Source organism: Podarcis vaucheri (assembly GCF_965113315.1).
Source record: "Podarcis vaucheri genome assembly, chromosome: 10".
Classification (NCBI taxonomy): Eukaryota; Metazoa; Chordata; class Lepidosauria; order Squamata; family Lacertidae; genus Podarcis; species Podarcis vaucheri.
Window position 1 is genome coordinate 60,538,693 of NC_138748.1, and position 26,300 is coordinate 60,564,992.

Consider the following 26,300-nt stretch of genomic DNA (forward strand, 5'->3'; position numbering starts at 1 on the left):
CAGAGCCTTCATTTATTTATGTTTCGTAAGTTACAAACTGTTTTTCTATCCCTGGCAGAGGCTTGCTATTCTGGTATTATAAAAATTCTGTTTTTCAGCATCCTTTTTATTGCTTTTGCTGGAGGATAAAAGACCAATTTCACCTTTGTTGCAAGCAACAGAGCATTCTAATTGAATAAGCATTCTAATTGAAGGCCTAGGATAAAAGAGTCTTCTTTTATTTATTGTTTCCTTTTTATTTTCTATGTGAAAATAAAAATAGATGCAGGAGGCAAAGAAATCTGTGGACAAAAACTCATCTAAAGGGAATTTATAATACAATGTTGGTACAGTAAATAAATTCAGTATAAAAGTGGTTGTGTACATATCTACTAGAAATAATACCTGCCCATAATTCACTTAAAATTAGGCAGTTTTATCTGTGGTATAGATTGGTAAGAGGTTTTCTGACGGAATAGGGGGATCCAATTCTTTTAAAGAGTTTTCCCCTTAGTAGAGAAAAGTCTCAAAGCTTGCCTCAGTGTGGGTAATAGAGAGCAATCACTGGCCTCTTGCTACAGTACACTTTGAATGGAGTCACCATCTATTTATTGTCTGGCTGTGGGTAGAGCCAGGCCATGTCATAGACCAACAGCAGGAGGGGGCTGTATATAAAACATAGAACTTATGCTTTGGGAAGAAAGCACTGAGCCACAAAGCTGGATCTTGATTTGGGAACCATTGTTTTCAGGAAGCCACAATTGCACCTGCACTGGGCTTCTTGTCACAGATATTCCTTAATTTTGGATATACTCCCGTCAGTTTCTTCTCTCTCGTTTCACCATTCCCAACCTTGGTTCCACCACTGCCAGTTGTGTTCCGAGGTTGATGCTGTGAACCAGTCAGTAGTGGTTGGTTTGCCTTTCTTTTCTCCAGCGAAACTAGTATTTCTACTAAGCATTGTGTCTACATGGATTTGATTGGTTTCCACAGGTCTTGCATAGATCTGGTGGACTGTACATGCAGGCAGCGACCATTTTAGATGTGTCAGATATGTGTGTGACCATGCCGAACCTGGAAGTGACCCAAAAGCATCACACAAAGGGGCAGAGTAGGGGGTGGGCAGGGGTGGAGGCAGAACTGGGTGTTTACAGGCTTTTTCAGAGGTGTTTCAAATATATGTGATTTCACTTAAACACATGGTCCCTTGGAAGGTAACCCCCCACGTAAATTGGGAGTTGTTTGTAGTCTCAAATGATGACCATAATACTATAATAAAGATAAGACTATACATGAGTAAATATAGCACACTCTAGAGCATCTATTTGTATAGATGCCTTTAAGAGCATGGCAATTAATATAGTACTTTTAGATATTACTTAGATCCAGATATATTAAAACTTGCTGTGGCCTTTGAGCATGAAAGTTAAGATGACCAAACCGTATGATACTGTGAATTTCATTCTGCTGAATTTCATACAATACTTGTACAGTTACATTTTCTGTCATGGGTACTAGCATACCGAAATGCCCTCATATATTAGAAACTTTTCACCCAAAAGTGTATTTGGTCAAGAATGGCTTGTACTTTCTGTATTGCAGAAGATTTATGTTTAGGCATTAATAGCATGGTCCTTTTAGTCTAGCCTGCCTTGCAGGCTGCACGCTCACTTTGGAAAAATAGTGTCATTTTCCTTCAATGTTACCATTAAAGACAGCCGTAAGAAACATGGCTTGAATACTTAGCATTCTGCTGTTGTACGTGATAGCTTTTGTTTTGGGCCAGGCATTCATTGTGATTGCCGCACTCACACAGGGGGCATTGGCAGGCGCATGAACTGCAAATTTGTGTGTTCGCCTTCATGTATTAAACAGCTTCTCTATTGAAGAGGCATCATTAGCTACTCCACACTTCATAGTGCTTTGAGGTAGAGTTAAAAGCAAGATTAAAACCCTTTTCTCCATTCCAGTGATTAACTGTAATATCCAGATTTAATGCAGCTATTCAGGAGACAATTGAATCCTTCATAATATTTGTTTAGTGAAGTATTTCTGTTGATGAGTGGTGGGGGGATTCACAACACTGTTCCAGTCTGCTGAGATACTTCACCCAGCATTTGTAAGAAGAGAACCATGGGCAGTCTAAGCTCACAAAGACTGTTGATCTGAGATGCTCCCTGCTGACATTTGGTGAGGGATGGATGAATGAATGCAGAGGGCACTGCAGAGATGGCAGAGGATTAGATGCTTGCAGTGGTATTCCTTGCTGATTGCCAAGGATTCGCTTCAGTTTTTACCGACTGAACTACATGATACAGTTTAGATGAGCTCTTCCAACTCCTGAAGGCTATTTCTGTTTGCACAAATGCTGTCTGTGTGTTCAACATTCAGTCAAGAATCCTAGCAGGCAACAAATCTTGAGGAGGGAATAGACAATGATGGGCTGGGCCTCCCTCCCTCATCCTTCATAAAGTGGACTTCCAGCAAGTTCTCAGCCATTGTTTTCTCATGGGCTAGTTTTGCTCCTTGGGGTCCAAAGGCATGGTCTTTGGCTCCCTAAAGACCTGTTATGAAATTTGGAAGCTTATTGTTCTAAAATGGTGGAGTCGCTGAATTTGCCCTGAATTTCCTCCACAATAATTTTAAGCACCTGGAAAAAGTTTTAAGTGCAAATGTCTGTTTCAGTGTTCTAGAATACAGTGCAGCAGCAGTTTGCTAGCTTAGTCAACCATTTGTATGTTATTCCTAGATGAAAAAGAAGAGGGGATATTGGGGAGCATACTTCTTCCCAGCTTTCAGATATCTATGCTTTCTTCTGAAGATCACATCAATCGCAAATATGCTTTTAAGGTAAGAATATTATTTATCCTTTGGTCTGTGGTGTGCAGGTGATCAAGAAACCATGATTGTGAACACATTCACTGTTGATTTCAGGTTAGGCAAAAGCTGACACAGATTGAAGACTACCCCAATACCATAATTTATTCTCTAGAGAGCTACAAGAACAAACCATCATTTGTAAAGGCAGTAAATTTCACTATTTAGTGTTATCAACATTAGTGGCTCCTCCAATGTGACTGCATATTTTACAGCTTTTTGTTTCAAAGATCCTGCTTCTTTAGTTTAGGTGTACTCTTTGATGGTGTGGGAAATGAGCAGTTCAGTCAATTTTGTGTCTCAAGATGATGCCTACACATAATCACATTTTTGCAGCTTCTTCCATCAGCAACCTCCACGATCTAGAAGTTGTACTGGGTCATTTTTGTCAGTATTGAAATCTATCACTTGAAGCCCTAAATATGTGCACACACTTCTTCCCATCCTTGTGTTACCCTTTTAGAGAAGGTTTGTTCACCCTCTGTTTCTACCTTCTTTTGGATTTCTTTGTAACCCACCTGAAACTGGATGGTTGTAGCCTTAACAGTACTAGAAGTCCCCTCATTCCCTGGAGAAATGTATGTGTTTGCAGGCAACCTTATATCCTCTGCCATGTTGGCGTGTCTCAATGGAATTCAGTTATCTCACTGCCTTAGCATCCCATTCATTGATATCTTCCTTTCTCTGCTCTCTGGGAGCTTTTTGAGTCTCCATGGAACAATTGGGCATACAAGTGACACCAGGTGCGAATGAAACTCATGGGCCATCTTCTCACTATATGAAGTCTAATCTGCCTTCCTAGGCATAGTTTACTACTTGCCCCCTGTGCCTCTATTTTTGTAGAAGGGCTGCTTAAAAGATTTTGCTTGTAATCTATAGTTCTGTGAGCATTTGCTAGTTACTTGCCAACTTGGACAAGACCAAAGTAATTAATAGCAGCTTTAAGTTGTGCCCTTGAACACTAATTTCATTTTTACAAGGTTTATTTTATTTAATGTATGCTGGATGAATTGTAGCTGCTCTTCTGTTAAACAAACTCGCCTAACTTTACATTTTGTTTCTTGGATTTGAACTTCTTTGGGCTCCTGTTGATGATGAGTACACTAAACTGCACTGCATGTTTTAATGGGTGAGTACATAATTTAGAACCTGCTATTTTGTCCTGACTCCCAAGCATCTGAGCTAATATATTTCTATAATCTGTGCTTCTCAGATGCCAACAGTGAATTTTTATTCTGTAATTCGTAGAAATCACTTGGAAGCGCAGCAGGTGCACAGTGAAACAACAAGGCGTACAAATTTAATTCTGATATGTTTTTCCCCTAGTATAATTGCCGCAAAAGATGAGCATGATGTTGAATAACATTGTATTAGTTACCGTGTGATGAGTTTCTAGAGGCAGCCTGAATAAATCTTAAAACCAATGAATTACTTATTAAGGAAACCACTAATATTCTTCTATTTGTTTTCTTCTCGCTCCCTTACAGACTATCGTACCTTCCCCCACCACAATGACCATGTCATTTCCAATCAGGCAGCTCATCCAAACATGAGGACCTATTATTTCTGCACAGATACAGGGAAGGAAATGGAATTATGGATGAAAGCCATGATAGATGCAGCTCTTGTACAGACAGAGCCTGTGAAAAGGTAACACAGGTTGACAGTGCTGTAGCATCTGTGTTAGTTTATACTACCAGACTTTTATCTTTCTGTCTTGTGTAGCTATGTCTCGACAAATGAGTCATGCTAATTCTGATAGATACTTAATTGCTTTGTCAGGCATCAACATTTTAGAATTACATTTTTCAGTTAAAAGATGACTCCCCTATGTCAACCTTCAAGGTCATGTTTAGGGGTGTGTTACTACATCTCCAGCTTTTGAAAACTTCCTAGCAAGCCATACTTGGAACAATGGGCTTTTCCCTCCATCTCGATCAAGGTCCAGTGCTTTTCAAGAGACTTGTATGAGCAGGCAGCACTTGTTCAAAAGTATTTACTGGAGCTGGGGAAGCAGACAAGTGTACATCCAACTGAACAGCACAATTTGTGGCTTACATAGTTAGAGTTTGACTCCATTGTGTCAATAATGAGATGATGAATTGTAAGAGGTGATAAGCTGATTTGAATGACCCATAGTACTGTATTATAGAATGATTTTATGTAGCATTAACGCTTTACAATAAGCTGATAAAGAGTTAATGATGGGGTAACTTCCCATGACTATTGTAGTACATTATACCTCATCCATTGCATTGCTCACATGATTTTAGCTTGTAAAAACAAGACTTTTAATTATAAATATAAAGGTTTCTATGGGCTGAAGTCCTCCATGGCTTGAGGACAAGAGCCTGTGGAGTTAGAAATGTGCTGGACCAGATAGTTGAAACCTTTAACCTACCCCATTCAAAAAATTCAAACAATAAATTAAAAATAGTTAATAGTTCTGGAGAAAATGCCTTAAGCAATCCCACCTACCATTGAACCCAATGTGTTTTGACTTTTCATGATTTTGGATTTCGGCGCAATCCCTGAAGCGTAATCTTCACGTAAATTGTAGGCTTAGTGTACTGCATTTTTAATAGTTGAAATAGGTAGTTCTTCCCATGTTAGAATTAGAACATACTGAAAATTGGGTTACATTCTGCTGACTACACTTATTTGGAGCCATCTTGAATGAGCCATAACTGAAAATGGTGCTTGGGGAGGAGGGAAGCTGCAACTTGCCTCTTTTTCTATTCCCTTTTTTCATGCCAAAAAATAACAGCCTGAACATTTGCTGGTGAAACAACATTTCATAGGAAATGTGTCATGTATGACCTCTTGCTTTTCTGATTCTGTCTGGAGAAAGTGGAAAGGTTTCTCTCTCGCTCATAGTAGTAAAACTTGGGGACATCCAGTGAAGCTGCATATTAGAAGATTCAGGACAAATAAAAGAAAGTACTTCACACAGCACATGGAATTTGCCCCTCCAAGATGTAGTGATGGCCACCAACCTGGACAGTTTTAAGGGGGATTAGACAGGTTCTTGGAGGACAAGGCTACCAGTGACTACTAGCCATAATGGCTAGTATGTTCTGCCTCCACTGCCATTGGCAGTATTCTTCTGAATACCAGTCGCTGTGTACAGAAAGTGTTGTTGCACTCAGATCCTGCTTGTGGGCTTCCCATGGGCATCTGGCTGTCCATTGTGGGCTGGGCTCTAGAAGAAGGCCTTTAGCCTGAACTAGCAAGGTTCTCCTCTTATTCTTATCTTTCTGTGCATCTTTAGCAATATAATATATTTTCTAGATCTCTGCTCAGTAGCAATGAATATATATAATACACATGTTATTGAAGCTATTTGGCCTTAGAGACTTAATTGTAAGTAGTCTCACAGATCGAGGTCTGGTGGAGTTTTTTCTGTTATAAGTAGACTCAGGTTTAATAATGTCCTGAGGGGTCTATTGAGAATAATTAATCCTAACTGTTTTAAATAAGCAAAAGCCCATTTAAACTTGTCACTCAAACGATGGAACAAGCTCCCATGTGGTTACAACTTTGATTATTTCCCTAATTTAGGTCACTCGTAAGAATGCACTGGCATTTTCCAAAACACTGTTGCTTTTCCTTTATCAGTTAAATTAAGCTTTCCTACAACAACTTTCAATGTTGTGCTGAAATATCAATAAATGATATCCCAAATTCACTGCCTATAATTTTTGGTATTTTTTGCGTCATATGCAAGTAAACTATCAAACACTATCTTCTACCAGCAAGTTGTATTATTATTGAAATCTCACTGCTTTCCCAGATTGACTGTATCCTAAAACTTTATTCCATTAAGAATGGAATAAAGAATAAAGGGACATAACGTCAGTGGAGGACAGGGGGAGTGTAATGCATGCTAGGAATTCAGGCTTTGAAGGAAGCATCAGAATGACATAAGCATAACAGCAGAAAATACCGTATTTTTCTCTCTATAACACGCAGATTTTTTCTCCTAAAAAGGAAGGGGAAATGTCTGTGCGTGTTATTGAGCGAATGTGTGGTCCCTGGAGCCGAAAAATTAGGCAAAAATCAAATCGCGCTTCACGGAGAAGGGAAACCTGAAAAGAGGAAGTGGTTGCTTTCCTGCATTCTGCCTCAGGGTCTTACTGCCCACCCTCCACTGTTTCGTTGCTGTGTTTGCTCAAACGGAACAAAGAGCAGGGAAAGCCCCTCCCCTCCAGGCAAGCAGAGGGGAAAGCAGACTGTCGCTCCTTCCTCTCTGTGCTCCGGTGCTGCTGAAAACATGCAGGTGGGAGAGAGAGAGAGAGAGAGAGAGAGAGAGAGAGAGAGAGCTGGCTGGCTTGGGTGGGTGCGTGGGGGAAACTTTTGCCTTCCTTTCCTCCCTCCCGTTATACCCCACTCCTGCATTCTTAGCCCTTCTGTGTTTTTCCTTCCCTCCCCACTTAAAATGTGGTTAAAAAGCATGGATCCACATGGATCCTCAGGATTTTTGCACTGGGTCACCCCAAATTCACCATCAGAGCACATAGCATGTCCATGGCTACAGCCTGCCCCCCAAAAATCATGCACCCACTGTTGCCTGGGGCTGCAATGGTGCAAAAATGTGGTTAAAAAGCATGGATCCACATGGATCCTCAGGATCTTTGCATTGGGTCACCCCCAAATTCACCACCAGAGAACATAGCATGTCCATGGCTACAGCCTGCCCCCCCCCAAATCACGCACCCACTGTTGCCTGGGGCTGCAACGGTGCAAAAATGTGGTTAAAAAGCATGGATCCACATGGATCCTCAGGATCTTTGCATTGGGTCACCCCCAAATTCACCACCAGAGAACATAGCATGTCCATGGCTACAGCCTGCCCCCCCCCAAATCACGCACCCACTGTTGCCTGGGGCTGCAACGGTGCAAAAATGTGGTTAAAAAGCATGGATCCACATGGATCCTCAGGATCTTTGCATTGGGTCACCCCCAAATTCACCACCAGAGAACATAGCATGTCCATGGCTACAGCCTGCCCCCCCCCCAAATCACGCACCCACTGTTGTTTGGGGCTGCAATGGTGCAAAAACGTGGTTACAAAGCATGGATCCACATGGATCCTCAGGATCTTTGCATTGGGTCAGCCCTAATTCACCATCAGATCACATGTCTGTGGCCACAGCATGAAGCACAAAAATGATACATCCAATGTTTCATTCAGAATGTTTTTTCCCTTGTTTTCCTCCTCTAAAAACGATGTGCGTGTTATGGTCAGGTGCGTGTTATAGAGCGAAAAATACGGTACATGATTTTAGCATATGTCTTTTGAAATTCAGTTTAAGGAAAAGATGATGACAGGGGGGCAAGTCCCGCAAGGAATAGGCTGCAGCAATCTAGAATTTAGACCTATAGTTTTGAAATCCTTTTCTGGTGAAACTGGGGTTTCTCAATGAAAAGGCTACGAGCAGACAGCCTTCCATGACTCAGAGCTTGTTTTCCATTACAGATCCCCTCCTGTAATTTGTAGTTGCAGGAAAGTTGTGGTTGTGACCCAAGTCTCATTCATGGAGAAAGAATGATATCAATGTTTTAGGCATGAGTAGGCAGATAGATGAAGAACAAAGGACAGTATTGTGATGTAAAAAGAGTTGCTTTAAAAGGAATCAAGCCCATATGATGTATAAAAGAAATGGTAATTTGAATTCTGTATAAGACTGTAAATGTCTAGGATTGCTTAGACTTTAAGATGAGATAAAATCAGGGTCCCCAAACAGGGGCTTGTTCCATGAATCCTTTTGGGGTGGGGATTATTTCAAAATGCTTCAAAATGGAATAGAACACTGGTTACCATTGGTTACCTGACAGCTTTAAGCAAATCATGATCTTTGATTTTTAATATCTGTGTGTTCTTATTATGTATAGATACTGTTCTACATTGTTTTGATATTTATATGATATAGCACTGTATAAACAAATAAATCATCACCTAGGCATTGGAAAGTTTAGGGGAAGAGAATTTAATTTGTTTGGAAACTCAAGTCCTCCCTACCTACTCTAAAAAAACTATAGCATTGGCAGTGGGCATTCACCCCGCCCTCCCCAGTAACTTGGACCAATAAGACTCCTCAGGCTGTAAAAGAAAAAGCTTGAAAAAAGCCAGTTAGAAAAGCATGAATGAAGTTGTGTTGATGGTGAGTAAAGTGTTGCGCTGCAGTAAGGTTAGCATTTCAAATTGGAAGTAAGGTGGGAGAGAGATTCCATGTGGTCAGAATCCATGGTGCTTCTTGATAAGGCTAGATGAATGATAATGTTCCCTTAATATTTGGGGGAGGCAATAGTAGCTAAAGACATTAAGCAGACCTACCAACAGGCAGGCTTGCTAGAATAGGCAGTATGGGGGGGTAGAGAGTGTGGTGCTAATTAGGTTAAAACCACCAGCAAATCCTTGCCACCAGGATTTCTCAATAGATGAATGAGTCTGTGTGAAAAGGGTTAATTGAAGGCAGGACATTTGAAAACAATTCGTTAGAGATTAACTTTGGCCAGTAATGAAGTGGGAGAATGTATCTGGTGACAGGTAAAGATTGCCCCCCCCCCCTCAGTGAATGAGAAGTGGAAATAACAGTGGCAACAGGAGAGGAGAGAGTTGGAGCATAAATATACTTGTCTTCATACCCATATTATTTTTGAAATGTCAGGCAGCTAGGAAGAACAATTGACTTGACAGTTCAGTGGGATTGGGCAAGGTGAGAGATTAGTTTAGGAAAAACGTAATCCACTTGAAGATGGTAGCTGAGACTTTAGCAGATATGAAAATTGTTGAGAGCTCTGATGGATTCCTACGGAGATTGGGAAAGATGAAAAGGTACAGGACAACAATTAGCAGTTATAACAGGAGAACCAGAAAAAGGGCAGTGTCCTAGATCTCAAGGGGAAGGAGTGAAAGTGAAATAAGATATAAAGAACAGGCAGAACAGACTTGGAAGATAAGAACATGACCAAAATGTAAAGGAGATGAAATCAGGAGCTGAATGCAGGATTTCTTAGGAGGAGGAAGGTGTTTCAAAAGTAGGAACAACAAGATTGAAATTTTAAGCAGAAAGGAGGAGCCAGCTGACACAATGTATGTGAGTAAAATAGATTGGTGGGAGAGAGGGAGAACCTAGCAGGTTGTGGGACTGGGACTGGAGAGAGGATTGGCCTACTTAAATGCAGTATACTAGTTGGAAGACGAGAATGAAAGAAAAAGTGGGATGGTGGCGAAAGCAAGCCTCTAAAATTTAATAAGAGCAGTGGATCTGCCAACATCTGAATGGGTAAATTCAGGGTAAATATGCTAACAGTGCAGCTGTTACTGTTTCTGATAAATACAATTATTTTACACCACAGTTCAAGTCAGCAGATATTTTCCCCACTGTAATTATAGAAGCCACAAGTGTTTTCCCAAAGATGAATAACTGACATGAAACTTGCCAAATGAAGCAAATTGATGATGTCAGTGACCATGTAAAGTTTAAAATAGGATAATATTTCCCTTTATCTACTGAATGTCTAGCACAGGAGGTCCAGGAGCTAGACAGCTCTGTATATTGCTCCATCACAAAAGATGGCTTGAAATTAATGAGGATTTCAGAGGCTTTAAGTGCTAAAAAGAAGTCAAAGTGCGCTTTTTCAACACTATGAAGTCTGAAAATTTTGCCTTCAAATTTTTATCCCCTTTCATAGCTGTCAGATTGAATACTGCAGTTGGGGCTGTTCCCTGTGTTAATAGTTATATCAAACACAGAATTTAAGTAGTAGTAGTTTCTTCTAGTGCTGCATCTCTAAGACAGTGGGTGATGTCCAACATAAGTGATCGAGTAGACCCATAGAAATCAGTAGGCTTAAGACCACTGATGTCAATGAGTCTGTTCTGAATTATGACTATTCCCCTTCTAAAAACTGCCCAATGTCTGGCCAGCCTCACTTAGATTTGCTTTTAAGGTAAAGGTAAAGGTACCCCTGCCCGTACAGGCCAGTCGTGTCCGACTCTGGGGTTGTGCGCCCATCTCACTTAAGAGGCCGGGGGCCAGCGCTGTCCGAAGACACTTCCGGGTCACGTGGCCAGCATGACAAGCTGCACGTTTACCTTCCCGCTAGTAAGCAGTCCCTATTTATCTACTTGCACCCGGGGGTGCTTTCGAACTGCTAGGTTGGCAGGCGCTGGGACCGAGCGACGGGAGCGCACCCCACCGCGGGGATTCGAACCGCCGACCTGACGATCAGCAAGTCCTAGGCGCTGAGGTTTTACCCACAGCGCCACCCGCGTCCCTAGATTTGCTTTTACTGAGCTGCATTTTCAAGCTATGCCCTCTGCAGTCCTTGATGGACAATATAACAGGGTGCCATACGAAGACAGACTCTGTATATGTGGGCAACCACAGGCTGCACTATTTACTATATTGCCCACTATACATTTGACTCAGGAGGCGGTTTCTCACCCTACCATCCGCACAGGAAAGATGTCTCTCCCCAGTAGAGAAGATTCTGTGGTTTCTTAGCTATATAAATGCTTCATTGATTCATAAAGTCACCCTTTTTGCTTTGGCGGCCAAAAAGATCAGAAAGAAGACCCTGGACAATATAGCAGTGAACTGTAAGGGAGACACAGAGATCTAAATAGAGGCCATTATTTGTGGCGCAACACTCCTTTTGGTTGTATTTATTTTTGATTCAGATTTGGCATGGCCAATGGCTAGTACAATAATGTTATTTGGAATGAATTAAGACTAGCATGGGATATCACCAATTACTTTATCTCTGCTGTGTTCAGTCTGTTGCTGAGATTTCTGTTCTTGATCTTTGGTGTTGCTTTCTAGGGTTTCATCCAATGCTGCAATTCTGTTCATACAAGAGACTTCCATGTCTGCAACAGAACTTAGCATTCCACCCCTACACACCCTGAAAATCTTCTCCAGGGTGTTGCAGGACTCGCTAGATGAGATATTGGGGATGCATGGGGAAAGAAGGGGAATGGGAAGTCATGTCAGTTCTATCAATTCTGGTGATATCCAGCATTGGATACAATCCTTGATCTATTGTGCAGCATACAAATGTAATAAATAAATATTAAACGCTGGCATGCCCTATCCCATATGTTAAATATAGGAGCCCTTCTGGATTCATTTTGTCAAAATCCAAGGCATATAATATCATGTTATGTGATGCTGATTGCACAGTGTGAGATTGTGTGTTGCATGTGTATTGCATATAAGCTCCTCTCACACAATATATAGAAATGCTCGGGGCAACGGGCGTGTGCTGTTGGCCCCACCCCAGACATAGATGTCTATATGCATGGGAGTTGGAGTCCTGGTCATACACATAGAGATTTATTCATGTAGGCTTTTCTGTTGAAAATGTTTGTGCCTAATGCATGGACATCAAGGGCAAGGTTGGGGCAGGCTGCTCATTATTGGGATAGGGCCAATGGTGGATCCTCATGCCCCTCTCTATGAACATTGCCCCTTCATGCAAGTAACCTGTAAAGGAGGCTATAGACATGGGGAGTTGATGCTCATGTCTGGACATCCAGCAAGTATAGAGCTGGGCAGGAGCTCAGTGATGGGTAGCAGAGGTAGACACAGTCCTGATCTCTCATCATGCTTAGGCAAAAGAGTGTTCAGGATCATCCCTTGTTCTCTTCACTTCTTTCCTTTGTTAAGAGAGTACAATATATATCAGTGTGGGTTCAAAGTTCAGTACTTTTGTTGAGGTCTGTAATCTTGTACCCTATATGACTGCCTATCTTGTAAGTGCTGCATAAGTTGCAAGAGTTTGGATTGGATGACCCTCAGGATCCCTTCCAACTCTATGATTCTAAGACTAAAGAAATTGCATGCTGCTTACTAAACACACCCAAGTGTACCTGTTTCGGCATATTTCTAGTGATGTTGTTCTCCAGTGTGTATTTCTTCCTTTTTTTAGAGCAGACAAGATGACTGCTGAAAACACACCACCTCGTGAAGTGAATAATATTGCAAACCACAGAGTGCTAATTAAACCAGAGGCACAGAATAATCAGCGGAACAAAGAAGTGAGCAAAATGGAAGACAAAAAGGCCTTAGAAGCAGAAAAATATGGATTTCAAAAAGTTGGGCGTGATAGACCTTTAACAAAAATCAACAGCGTAAAACTGAATCCTTTGGGGTCAGAGTATGGGACTTTGCCAGCAAACACAGTTCCATCGGGACACTACAGGCCAATTCATTTAAATGGGTCAGAGAAAGCTGTCAACCTTATTCTAGGAGACTCTGGAGATGGAATCCATCACAACACCATTCACTCACACATAGAATCTGAACGTGTTATACAGAGAACTAATTCAATGCTTCAGCTGGAACAATGGATTAAAATACAGAGAGGAAAGGGGCAAGATGAAGAAACAAGAGGGTAAGTAATTTCAGAATTATTTGCCAATCCTGACTTCTTAGTCTCAGTGTATACTGTGACCCTGTTTAATGCTGCAGTAAAATCTTAGTTGAAGCGCCAAAGGATTCCTGAAATGATCCTATATTGCCTCTGTTGCTAAAATATAGGATTTCAAACAGCATCTCAAGGCCTATCTAGAACTTAAATTTATCTTGATTTATATTGCACTCTGTCCTAAAGTCCTATAGACTTCTGGTAACAATCATATGTAAAAAGTTGGGCATTTTTCGCAGAATGGCTGTTCCAAGGGCAGACAATAATAATAATAATAATAATAATAATAATAATAATAATAATAATAATAATAATAATAATAAAAATAAAAATTATTATTTATACCCCGCCCGTCCGGCTGGGTTTCCCCAGCCACTCTGGGCGGCTTCCAACAAAATGTTAAAATACAGTGGTCTGTTAAACAATCAAAGCTTCCCTAAACAGGGCTGCCTTCAAACAAGAAGGTGCCCTCCAGATGTTACTGGACTAAAGCGTCCACCATCCTTGATTATTGGCCCATTCTGATTGGGGCTGATAGGAGTTCTAGTCTATCTGGAGAGCACAACTTTGGGTATCCCTGGCCGATTCCCTGTTTATCTACTGCTCTGTCCCACTCTTCATTCTAGATTTCTTTCTTTCATTAAGAAGCAAAAGTGGAACCAGTCATCAGAAGACTTTCCCTGTTGCAACTATTAAACTATTAAGCCAGTGTGGTGTAGTGGTTAAGAGTGGTAGACTCGTAATCTGGTGAACCGGGTTCGCTTCCCCGCTCCTCCACATGCAGCTGCTGGGTGACCTTGGGCCAGTCCCACTTCTCTGAAGTCTCTCAGCCCCACTCACCTCACAGAGTGTTTGTTGTGGGGGAGGAAGGGACAAGGAGATTGTTAGCCACTTGGAGATTCCTTAAGGGAAGTGAAAGGTGGGATATCAAGTCCAAACTCTTCTTCTTCTTCTTGTATCTCATCTTAATACCAGTAGCTCGGTTAGGAGCTCTTCGTGGTCTCAGAAGTATTTCACAAACTTGCTGATGATGCTGGGAGTTGGACTTCTTCCATGAAAATCATGCATTTCCATGCTGAGCTTATTATTATCATCATCACTATCATCAACATTAAATTTATTACCTGCTGTTCACCAGCAGGTCCCAGAATGGGTTACAACATTTGTGGTTTTTGTTTTTTTTTTTAAAAAAACTGTTTTAAGTTGCATAGCTCTGTTGCAAACTTATTTACACTCCTCTCTCAGTTCAGCAAGGCAATGATTAAAATGTTGAATAGCCTTTTTCCTTATATTTTTGTAGCAGAAAATACTGTTGATCAACTAAGTTTAATAAACCAATGTATGAATAAATCTAATTCCCTCACACAAAGAAGCTTTTTTCCCTCCCTTTGTGTGAGTGAGAAAGCAAGTCAGGGAGCAATCAGTTATCTGTAATTTCATGCTATAGCTGAAATATGGTTAGTGGGTTCCAAATAAGCCAGAATTCAGAAGCCATCTTTAAAATATGGTTTCATACCCTCGCTTGTTCAGAAGCCAAAAACCATCATTCTTGACTCATTTCCCAGCATCTGTGAAGGGAGGAGTAGTGTGACGGTATGTTGGTGCACAAGGTTTTTTCCATAACTCTGTTAATTAAGTCAAGATATGATCATCAAAATGCAGTCATTAGGTCTCTTTCAAATTACAAGCAATGGCTTGGCTCACACATCATGCTAAACTGAGTGAAGTCCAAGCACAAATGTGCAGACTCCCGAAAGGAAGTTTGCAGCTTCTTCGTTCCTAAGCTACACTGATCTAGGCCATAGTTTGTCTTAGGGTGCCATCAAGACCGAGGCTTGTGGTTTACTTCTGTCTGGATTAAGTATGAACTGTAACCAGGGTTCATCCCATGGTTTACAGCTTATTGTTTGTACGGGAAGCCTAAACCACAAACTCAATTAGGCTCAGTTTGATGCATCAGCAAAACGACCGTGGATGAGCAAAACAGCTGCAGACTTCTTCCCCCAGAATATGCACATATGTGTGAAGTCATGGCTTGGCTGATCGTAATGTTCAAAGCAGGCATGTGTCTTTTTATACTGTAGATGTGTTAAAAGTTGAAGTTTTACAATACCAACAGTGCATTTCCAATACTTGTTTAGAGAGTTTTAATGCTGTGACTAAATGATTGACACCACTAAGTAGTATTAAGATGTGAAATTGTGGTTCTGCATGACAGCAAACCCTTGGCAGGAATCTGAACAGCAGTGCCTAGTCCTCGTTGCTCAGTTTTTTTATTATAAAATATTGCACTCCAGCATTCCACTTGAGTATCTAGAAGTGGCACCACAGTATCCCACCTTCTTCTCTAACTCCCAGCTCCCAACTTGAGCAAAGACTCTGGTTCCATTGTTTGCTTTGGGAAGAGCAGTCACATGTGATAGGTCAAGCAAAACATTGCCTGTCCCCACTTCTTTAAATGTGACTTGTACTTGAAATATCACTTTGATGAGGTAATGAAAGGCGCTAAGAAGTGTTTGAGATTTCAAACTTCAGTTATGATTGCACCTGAGGAGAAGACAACAGTGTGAGTTATATTGGTCATTTTCTTGGGATATTACTTGATTTGGCTTTATTTTGACTTCCGCACTTCGGAACTTAGTTGGCTTAATGTTCTTTAACATAGTGATGGGTATCCTTTATCCTGGATCCAATAGTCACTCAAATAGAGCTATGGCTATTTAAATTTTTTATAAAACTAAGTCTGCACAGAGGTGCCCTGAGATTTTTAGAATGTATTTCTTAACCCATTTTACACATTTTTATTGTACCTCCCAGCTTCCTCCTCCAGCTGTAACCATGTTAAGTTTTCCTCCCAGTTTTAGTGGGGTTTTAATTTATGTGTTACACATGGCAAAGTATATGTAGCTTAAGGAAGGGTATGCATGCATATAAACAAAATTTGATAATGACATTTGGAGGGGGGACAACCCATACATGGAAAATTGGGATCTATGAATAAAAAGCATAACTCTGCACTATCGTTGACTTTGAAAAAGTAAATTAATGTGTGAGGGGGAAGGAGGAAAAGCACAAGTGCACAGCGCAGTCCCATTCTCCAAACCATGATTATGTGATCAGAAACATTATGTTCATTCTAGGACACAGTGCTAAATGTGTACCACTCAAGGTATATAATAGTATGGATCGAGTATTCCCAGAAAGAAGGGGTAGGAGTGGAATATTTTACATTTCATCACATGTTTGCATTAAATGGTTTTGTTTTCAATGTAAACAGGCATAGGAACCATGAATCTATCCCAATTTGAATTCTTTTTAAAGGTTTTGTCATGGTATCATTACATTGGCTATATTCCCAAACAAACTCATTCCATTGTAGGAGTTTTATAACAGCAGAAGCTATTTACAAAACATTATTAACTGGCAGGAGCCAAATCCTCTTGATCAGGGAGAACATATTGTTAGTTAAATATGGATGAAATTGTTAACACAGGTCATATACTTAGAAATGATGGCTTTGTTTGAAGTTAATTTGTAAAAGAGAGACGGCGGGGTTTATGTCATTATTTACTGCTTTGGAACAAATAATTTCCATTCTCTTTGAACATACTGCTAGGATAGTAAACCTTTAAAGCACAGTACTCAGGGCAATGTAATGAAAGGAAGTCAAATTCAGGAGCACAAATATAAATAGTAGAAATTAGGTTGGAAGACCTCTTTCTTACTCCCTCTCCTATCTAAGCCTGCAAATTGTCACTCTCACTTGGTTGCCTATGGTGATTAGCAGTTGCCTCAAGGCAAGTAGCAGATAATGCATCCCTTTTAAGAAATAATAGCAATATTGCAACTGTCTTTATCCTGCCTCTGCATAGCCTCAATTCAGTTTTCAGTGTTCCAAACAACTCCCTTTAAAGTACTTTAAATGCCTGGGGCTGTACAGCAGGGGAAGGCAGTGTTCAGCCTTGTGGAATCTACTTTGTGTTTTACTAGAATCCCAAGATCGACCAATGGGAGCAAGGTGTGAGACTTAGAATGAAAGAACATGACACCCTCTAAGCTGCTAGCGAGCACAGAAATTTGTTTTACTCCTCTCACACAAAAATTATTCTTAGTCACCCTCAGGTTTTTTTTTCATACACACACACACACACACACACACACACCCCACACACTTACCTGCAAGCATTCCCAGTGCACTGCCTTCGCATGAAGCTATAATAAGGTGGAAATGAATCAAATGGACTGGAGCTTTTGGCCAATTTGAAAATATATAATTAATTGAACAGGTCATGTATTGGCCTCAGATGGCCAACTGTTCCATAAAACTAGTTCACCACACCATAATTCTGAAGGAGGATATCATGGTTATTAAGTTGTATACTGGGAAAGAAAAAAATTGTCCTTAAAACTAAGATATGTGCAATGTAGCCCATAGTATAAAAGGGGAAGCAGATAGAAGGAAGCTGGTAAACCTTAGGAGAGATTAGCAAAGCCAGACATTGCATATGTTTAACTGGAGAAGACTCATTTTTATGGCTTTGCATCCTCCATAGATTGACTACAGGTAGATAAGGCCTCTGCATTTCTGCATTTTTTTCTTCCCTCTTCTTGTTGTGGTTGCCAGGACAATTGTTTCCCTTAAACATATATGCATACCTATGTATGAAGCACCATGAGGAAGCATGGCTTCTGCAGTGTTAGTTTCCATCTAAGCAGTAGGGCAATGGAACTGATCATTTTCCCCTAGACCAGTAGCTATGGGATTTGCAGAGTCCCCAACAATGTGAATACTCCTTTTCACCGTACATATGGGAAATTGTGTATTTTGGCTGCCTGTAACCCAGCTTTCCTCCAAGGAGCTCATAGGCTTCCCCCATCTTATTCCCACTATTGTGTGGGCGATCCCTTCTGTGGCACCAGGGGAATCTCCGCTACCTCTTTCAGGGATGAGTGCATAGATGGTTTTCCTTGGATACCGATAAATCCATGATACAACTAAAAAACAGTCTATTACTTAAAACAAGTGGCTTGTTGAGAGTTTGACTGCTCAGCCACAACAGATGTGGCCTTAGCAAAAAAAGGGGGGGTTACAATAATTATTTGTTACCCTCAAGATAGACTAGAGAAGAAAACTAAATGTTGTTTATTCCGGTGCCTACTTAGAGTTACTGAAGGAGGATTCTTGTTTCAGCATAATTTCATATCAGACATTGCCAAGAAACATGCCAAGCCATCGACCCCAAATTGTACCTCGATATCCAGAAGGTTATCGAACTCTGCCAAGAAATACCAAAACCAGGCCGGAAAGCCTCTGCAGTGTGACACCCTCTATTTATGACAAGTCCCTTGGATCACTGCCAACTGAAGACAAAAGAAGATCTATGCGAGACGACACCATGTGGCAACTCTATGAGTGGCAGCAGCGGCAGTTTTACAATAAGCAAACAACGCTTACTAGACACGGTACTTTAAGTAGTCCCAAAACCATGATTAATATATCTGATCAAACAATGCATTTGATTCCCACATCACCTTCCCATGGTTCGATAGCAGGTTTCCAAGGATACTCACCTCAGAGGAACTACAGATCAGAAGTGTCCTCACCAGTGCAAAGAGGTGATGTAACAATTGACCGCAGGCATAGACCACATCATACAAAGGTGAGATGCTTTTATTGTTTTACTTTAGTTACTATGTGCTATAAAATGTATAACTTGGAACTAGTCTTTCCATCATGTATTGATATTGGGCGGCTCACAAAAGAAATACCAAATATAAAGCTTCGGGTTAAAAACATCCAGTTAGCTCTGATTTATATGCTAGTTCTCTCTGTGATACAGAGAACTAGCATATAATTGAGAAAATTGCACTAGGAGTTAACGGGAGTAGAACATCTTAAGTGTGGGTTGAAAGATAAAGTCTTTCTGTTTCACATGCTTCATCTGACATGAGATGTTCCTGGGGCTTTTTTTCAGGCAGAACTCAGTTCTAGCACCTCTCAGGTGGGCGCCATTGCCATTATAAGAGAACAAAGGAGGTGTTCATTGTGAGTTTCGGCACCTCTTTTTCCAGAAAAATGGCATGGGATGTTCCCAAATAAACAGCTGCTTGTCGAAAGGACCCAGCTAAGCCTCCCACCTCACCTGAGCAGTTAGCATGTCTGTGACAGAACTCTGACCCTTGAGAAGTCCTTGCTTGAGATCTTCATTTGATGCCCTTTCTCACATTGCCCCATCTAATGAAGCGGGGCAGGCAGTCACTAGGGAGAAGGCCTTTTCAGTGATGGGACCATCTTAAGATTTTTTTTTAATGGGCTTGTAAACTGCCCAGAGAACAAAGTTTTATGTGCACTATATAGATGCAACAAACAAATAAAATAACAAACTTCACATCTGTTGTGTAGGTCCCACCCATTCAACCACTTCACCATTAGCATAAGAGCCTTGCTGGATCAGGCCAAAGGCCCTTCTAATCCAGCTTCCTATTCTCACAGGGGCCAACCAAAAGCCTATGCTAAACCCGCAAGTAGGACCTAAGTGCAACAATGCTCTCCCACTTGTGATTCCAGAAACTGGTATTCAGGGTCATACTACTTGGAACAGTGAAGGGGAGAAAACATGGGCATTGTGGCTACTATTCATTGATAGCCTTTTCCTACATGAATTTGTCTAATTCTCTTCTAAAGCTATCCAAGGTTATGGCCATTACTGCCTCTTGTGGTGGCAGATTCCATAGTTTAACTATGCACAGTGTGAAGAAGTATTTTCTTTTATTTGGCCCGAGCCTTCCAACATTCAGCTTCATTGGATGGCCTTAGACACTCGTATTATGAGAAAGGGAGAAAAACTTTCCATACCATGCATAATTTTGCCCCTCCTGACTCATTTTTCCCCCTAAACTAAATAGCCCCAAATGTTTTAATATTTCATTATCTTCTCCCATTCACTTCTTCCATGTGTACAAATAGGACAAGGAGCAGATATTATGTGCATTTGCCATTCTTTGCATATATGGAGTGTATTTATTTTGTGCTTGAACATCTTTATCCTTGAAAGTACTGCTATTTGAGAAGCTTCCCTTAAGAATGTTTCCTTGTGCAACATTTTTCTACCCCCAGCTTCACACTTACTGGCTGCATTGTGTTGTATATTGTTCTAAAATCACAGGAGAGTCTTAAGAACATATGATGGAAAGGAGCTGTGTATGTGCCTGTTTCTAAAAAAGCAGCTGTGCCAAGAATTAGGACAAAACATGTCATTTATTCAGTGCATGAATGTGTATAAACGTGTCCTACTTTAGTTTCTGGACATAGTGGCTTATTGGAGAGCACTCAATGTCTTTTTTAAAAGCAGTTAATTAGGAGCACTTAATGGTACAAACTTTAGTGAATGGAATACCTTATTAGTTGTAGTTGGTGCTTTTTGGACCTTCGAGGGCATTTTGACATTTGCAAGGTTCAAGCTGAAAGTGTGGTGATTTAGTGTATTTCTGCTGGCACGTTATTAACCAGAACCTTCACTTTAGACACCTTTCATAAACCCTAAGTTGACTTGGAAAATCATACTTAAAACACAACATTTAACCTTTGGTTTGAAAAGCTTTGACAGGCACCCCGAATTATATGTGCACGGTTTTGTTTTTTCCCCAAAGCAGCATGTCTTTGTGCCTGACAGAAGGTCGATGCCAGCAGGTCTGAGTGTACAGCCTATTACTCCCCAGAGCTTGCAAGGCAAAACGGTGAGTGGCATTTTTATATTTAGCCCATCATTTTTTATTTAAGAACAACCTATAAAATACAACACGTAGCACAGTGACTACTTTAGTTATAGAATCTGTGTTAAATGCAGTTTGTTTTATCATTAAATTGAGGTTTTCCTTCTAAACAGTTTAAATCTATTTGGATGCTGCATTAAATTTTGCAAGAGTAATCAGATAACCTTTTAATTCAAATGCTATTTGTACTATGCAATTCCTATCTGTGAATAATTTGTCTTTTTGAGCCATGTAAGTATTTCATTTTAAATATCTCTAGAGCAACAGCAAGGCACATTTACGATTTTATTGTTCTTCATTTCACAAATTGACCTACCATTAAGTTGTTAATTCAGTTGTGGAGGGGAAATACCAATTACCAGAGCTTTTCATTGCTGCAGAATGGAAGTCGCAGTTAACTAGGAAATTTGGTGCTGCAGGCAGTTTATTATACATTGTGCTGCCTTATGAAAAGAAACTATCCATCCACTAATTGCACATTTTTATTCACATCATTAAAAGTATTTTACCATTCAATACCTAAGGTTTAGATGAGGGATTATAGATTTGAGCAAACATTTTTGAGAGACCTTTAACTCAAATATGACCACTTTTACTAGCTGAAACCTTAATTTCTTCCAGGCGATTTCTCTTCCCCCTCATTTCTTAGTAAATAATGTTTTTCCAAGTGAAACACTAATGAGTATATACTGTATTAGGGGAGTGTAGGTTAATCATTATGAAACCTGTTAGCTCTTGAATATAGGAAATTTTCTTGCTCCCTCTGCTGGAATTCATTTAACACTGCCAGTTGCTTAAACTATAGCTGTAGCCAAGGAATACTTTCAGTTCATTACTTGTAATATATAATTCAGGATTTCTGATTATGTGGCTCACCTAAAGCATCACAGTTGAAGCCCTCTTCAAGAACTCTGTGGGGCCCCAGTGATGTGGATGCCTGAATAATAGACCTGACCTATCGTTTTATATGTTAAAGAATGTTCCACGTGAGTAGTGTAACATTTCCATGACCTAAATGGAACAGTCCATGGCTCAGAACATTTTTGTGCATGTGATAGAACTCTCCTAGGTCTTTCACATGAACAGCTGAATGTGCAAAGCAAATCGCTCCATTTTACATCTCATGACAAAAAAGATGCTTTACATAATTGGTTTCTTTATCATTATGAGAGAGCTTCTGATATATGTGTCAGTATCTGAATCATAAGTTAAGCTCAGATTTCAGGAACTGTTAAGAACTCAGGGCATGAATCTTTGGGATTTACTAGCAAGTAATATATTAGGATCTGGGACGCGGGTGGCGCTGTGGGTTAAACCACAGAGCCTAGGACTTGCTGATCAGAAGGTCGGCGGTTTGAATCCCCGTGACGGGGTGAGCTCCCGTTGCTCAGTCTCTGGTCCTGCCAACCTAGCAGTTCGAAAGCATGTCAAAGTGTGAGTAGATAAGTAGGTACCGCTCCAGCGGGAAGGTAAACGGTGTTTCCGTGCGCTGCTCTGGTTCACCAGAAGCGGCTTAGTCATGCTGGCCACATGACCCAGAAGCTGTACGCCGGCTCCCTCGGCCAATAAAGCAAGATGAGCGCCACAACCCCAGAGTCAGTCACGACTGGAGCTAATGGTCAGGGGTCCCTTTACCTTAATATAGTAGGATAGAGTTAGGAAACAAATTTCTGCCTGAGAATCACATTGGAAGTTGCATTCAGAGGTGGGTAGGGTCAGAGCCCAAAGTGGGCTGAGTGACGCACAACTCATACTTTTGTTCAGTAGAAATTGCTTTGTTTACGTCGTTTACATACAAACAATGTACAAATGTCAATGGTTTTAGTTGCTTCATGTTGCTTTTAGTGAGGATCTTCACTGTGCACTTGCTTCAGAAGAGAGAAGTAGGCAGAGCATCACCATAGTTAAACCTAGGGAATCCACTTCCACAAAAGAGCAGTGATGGCCACCAACTTGGATAGCTTTAAAAGACAATTAGACAAATTCATGGAGGATAATGGTAGCAGCAGCTACTAACTGTGATAGATCTGTTCTACCTCCATAGTTGGAGGCAGCATGCTTCTGAATACTAATTCCTGAAAATCACAGGTGGAGAGAGTGCTTTTGTGCTCAGGCCCTGCTTGTAGGATGCCCAAAGCAAGTAAGGAATGCTCCAATTACAGGATGCGGTCCTTTGTTCACCACTGCTGCAAAATGATGGTGAGCTGAATGAAAAGCCACTGTGACTGGTCCACATGCCACCAGTTTCCCACCCCTGCATTAGGAATACATAAGAATAAATTACAGTGAAGGGTTCCACTGCAAAGGTGCTTTGTTCAGAAAATTAAATAGACATGGTCATTGTAGAAGGAGCTGTCTATGGAAGGCTGAGGTCAGAGTGCAGGTTGAGTGGGAGCCAAGGAAAGCCTGTACAACAAAGAGAGACTGCTTTGGGGGTTGGGAAGATCGCATATAAGTTATGAAGATTTAGTCAAGTGTTAAATTTGGATGAGATAAAAAGTGTACTCCTAAGACAGGAGTGGGGAACCCATGGTCTTCCAGATGTTGACTCCACTTCCCATCATCCTTGACTAGTGGCCATGCTGGTTGGAACTTATGGGAGCTGCTAAACATCAGGAGGGCCACAGATTCCCCATCCCTGTGCAATTTCTTTCAAGAACTAGGATGGCTCTCTGCTACAGATATCAGTAGCAAGACAAATCAGAACAACATGGAGGACTGACTCTGGGTTGCATCCAATTGCGTCCTTCCACTGATGGAGGCCTCCTTAGTTCAGCTAGCAGATGCTTCCATTAATGGAAGTGAGCAGAGGCAACATTTTATTTTATTATTTGCTTATTTCCTATTTACTCTTCAGCCCCGAGCTTCCTTAAAAACTGCCCCAGAGGGTTAGGGGGATCTTAGTGTGGTAGGTGGCATGGGAGGGGGCTGCAGGAGGAAAGGGAGCTTTGTGAACGTCAAGCTCGCCCCTTTTTAGTCTACAGAAGTGTTGGTGGATCAGATAAAAGCCTTCCATCAGAAGATGGACACAATTGGATAAAACCCTATATTAGTTAAGAAATTAAATATATTTATACAATAGTTGCTTTGGTTTAAATTCCGTAGTCTCCTTCCTTTGTGTGAGTGCAGGCTTTTTGGTCAGTAGCATGGAGTTCCCTCAGAATATATTTGGCTTGGGCTAATGGTATTACTGTAGTTTAATTCTTCCTTGATTCTCAAGCATTTGGATCTTCCTATTCAACCTTCAAGTTCTAGCATGTATAATTGTGTTGAAGAATCTTAGATGTGTTTGGGAAATAGTCTCTCAAAAAAACCTGCTGTGATTCCATTAAAGGAGAAAAAAACAGAAAGTGTGTTGTGTTTTGGATCTACAAACTTTGACAGTGTATTTTTACAATGCATACTTTTAGTAAAAGTTGTATGTGTGTTTTTAATATTTCATTCTTTGTTTTTTTTCTTTGGCCAGCATTTGAATAAATTACTCAGGTGCTACAAGACTCTTCCTTGTTTCAGATACTGTAGTTTCTGTTGCTATCCAATTCTTTTAAAACTTACCAAGGAAAACTTGAGTATACCCATCCTCTATATTTCGTGACCGTGGTGCGTTTTTCCTCCTCCCTTCGCATAATATTGCTAGCCTTTGTGTGTAGAAGTTATTACCATGAGTTTCAAAAGCTTCGCGGTTTTAAAGCTCTTTTCACCTCCTCTTAGTTTAGTTGTATTCTGTTGGCGGACATTGTTGGTTCCCTTTTATTTTGAAGAGGTTCACACAGTTTAGATGTAGCATGATATCCAGCATTATCAAACACAAGTATATATCTGAAGTCTTGTGCAAGATAATGATTAACCTATTTTCCACTCTTTGGCTTCTCATACGATACTCCTTCAGCCAGAGGAGCTCACGCTGCTGCTTATAAAGCTGAGAAGGCAGCAAGCCGAACTGAGTAGTATCCGGGAACACACATTAGCACAACTCATGCAACTAAAACTTGAGGCCAGCAGCCCAAAGGTCAGCTATGAAGTGATGTTTGTCATGTGCCATCTTCACTTATTCTTAGCCATTCATTAATCCAAGCTTGCATTGTACCATTGGTGCCAATCTCCTCTAATGTAGCTTTTTAGAGCGTCATTGTTTTCCTGGCATCTGTGGTGGTCTGCTATTAACCCTTTGAGTTCTAGTGTGGATGTTGAATACATTGCAACAACAAAAAATAGGAATGCGTTCAAATACATTTCACTTTAATTGAGTCTGAAATTTTGCAAGTTACGCAGATTACACACAAATATGAAGCCCAAGTAGGTAAGGGTGGTGATAAATATGATCTACCATAACCATTTCGTTTTGTTTTCTCATCTTTGAAATGATTTATAATAAGCATTTAGAAGCAGAAAATGCACACAAATGTATCAAAGGGTTTATAGTTGTCTGTGTAAATTCAACATGACCATGGTGGTTTTTCTTAATTTTGTTTTAATGTCAAGAAGTTGTTTGTGCGGCTAATATTACTAAATCTGCAATTGCAAACTAATGCTTTATTACTTTTCAAAAGCAGATGTTTGGTTATAATTTTGCTTCCTTCTGTCATTGGAGTATTGATTGGCTTTTCAAAATATGCTAATGCAAATTCTAGGAAGACCCAGAATTCAATGTAATTCTCGCTTGGATTAATATGACAATATAATCTAAAGGTTGAAATTAGAATTTGTAGTTCTCTTTCTTTTCTGACTGACCTTTTCCACATCTTCATATCTGTCCTTTTCTTCTCTCCTTCCTCTTTGAATGCTGCTTGCTAGAATGAGATTCTTTCTCATCACCTTCAAAGGAATGCCATATATTTGGATCATCAGGTGGGATTCATAGCTTATTCTTGTATATATCTGATGTTGACACTATTTTTTATCATTTAAACTTTTAAATGGTACTGTCTCATTTAAAATTGTCTCAGGGCAGATGGTGAAAATGTTTCTCCAAGTGCAGATAGCACAATTTATATGCTAAGGTCATTGTTCTGTGCCATTCATACTCTTTCTCCTAATGCTGCAGCTTGTCTGCTAAAATAAAATGGGGTCCAATATTTGAATGGGTTCAGTTATTTACACGACATTGTTAATGTGAAGTGCAAAATGAATATTTTAAAAATAATCCTAAAAATATAGTGTTTATCACAATAGCTATACCTGGCTTTTGTCTGCCTCATCTCTGCAGTCAAAGTCTAAATATATACAAACAGTTA

At 40.4% G+C, this 26,300-nt stretch overlaps 1 protein-coding gene across 24 annotated transcripts in view; it reads left to right on the plus strand.

Annotated features, from left to right (window-relative positions):
- PLEKHA5 (pleckstrin homology domain containing A5) overlaps window positions 1–26,300 on the plus strand; it is a 174,392-nt gene that overhangs the window by 123,697 nt on the left and 24,395 nt on the right. For 8 of the 24 annotated variants that reach the window (XR_014223667.1, XM_082238763.1, XM_082238750.1 and 5 more), the window contains 7 exons: window positions 2,729–2,829; window positions 4,391–4,506; window positions 12,796–13,260; window positions 18,485–18,953; window positions 20,944–21,030; window positions 24,956–25,075; window positions 25,861–25,914. Coding sequence is in view for 22 of the 24 variants with exons in the window: in XM_082238763.1 (XP_082094889.1) it covers window positions 2,729–2,829; window positions 4,391–4,506; window positions 12,796–13,260; window positions 18,485–18,953; window positions 20,944–21,030; window positions 24,956–25,075; window positions 25,861–25,914 (1,412 nt within the window). In the remaining 2 variants the exon portion in view is untranslated. Of the gene's footprint in view, window positions 1–2,728; window positions 2,830–2,861; window positions 3,986–4,343; window positions 4,507–12,795; window positions 13,261–18,484; window positions 18,954–20,943; window positions 21,031–24,955; window positions 25,076–25,860; window positions 25,915–26,300 lie in introns of those variants that run through there. The other 16 variants (XR_014223668.1, XM_082238764.1, XM_082238767.1 and 13 more) reach the window with 8 other exon arrangements.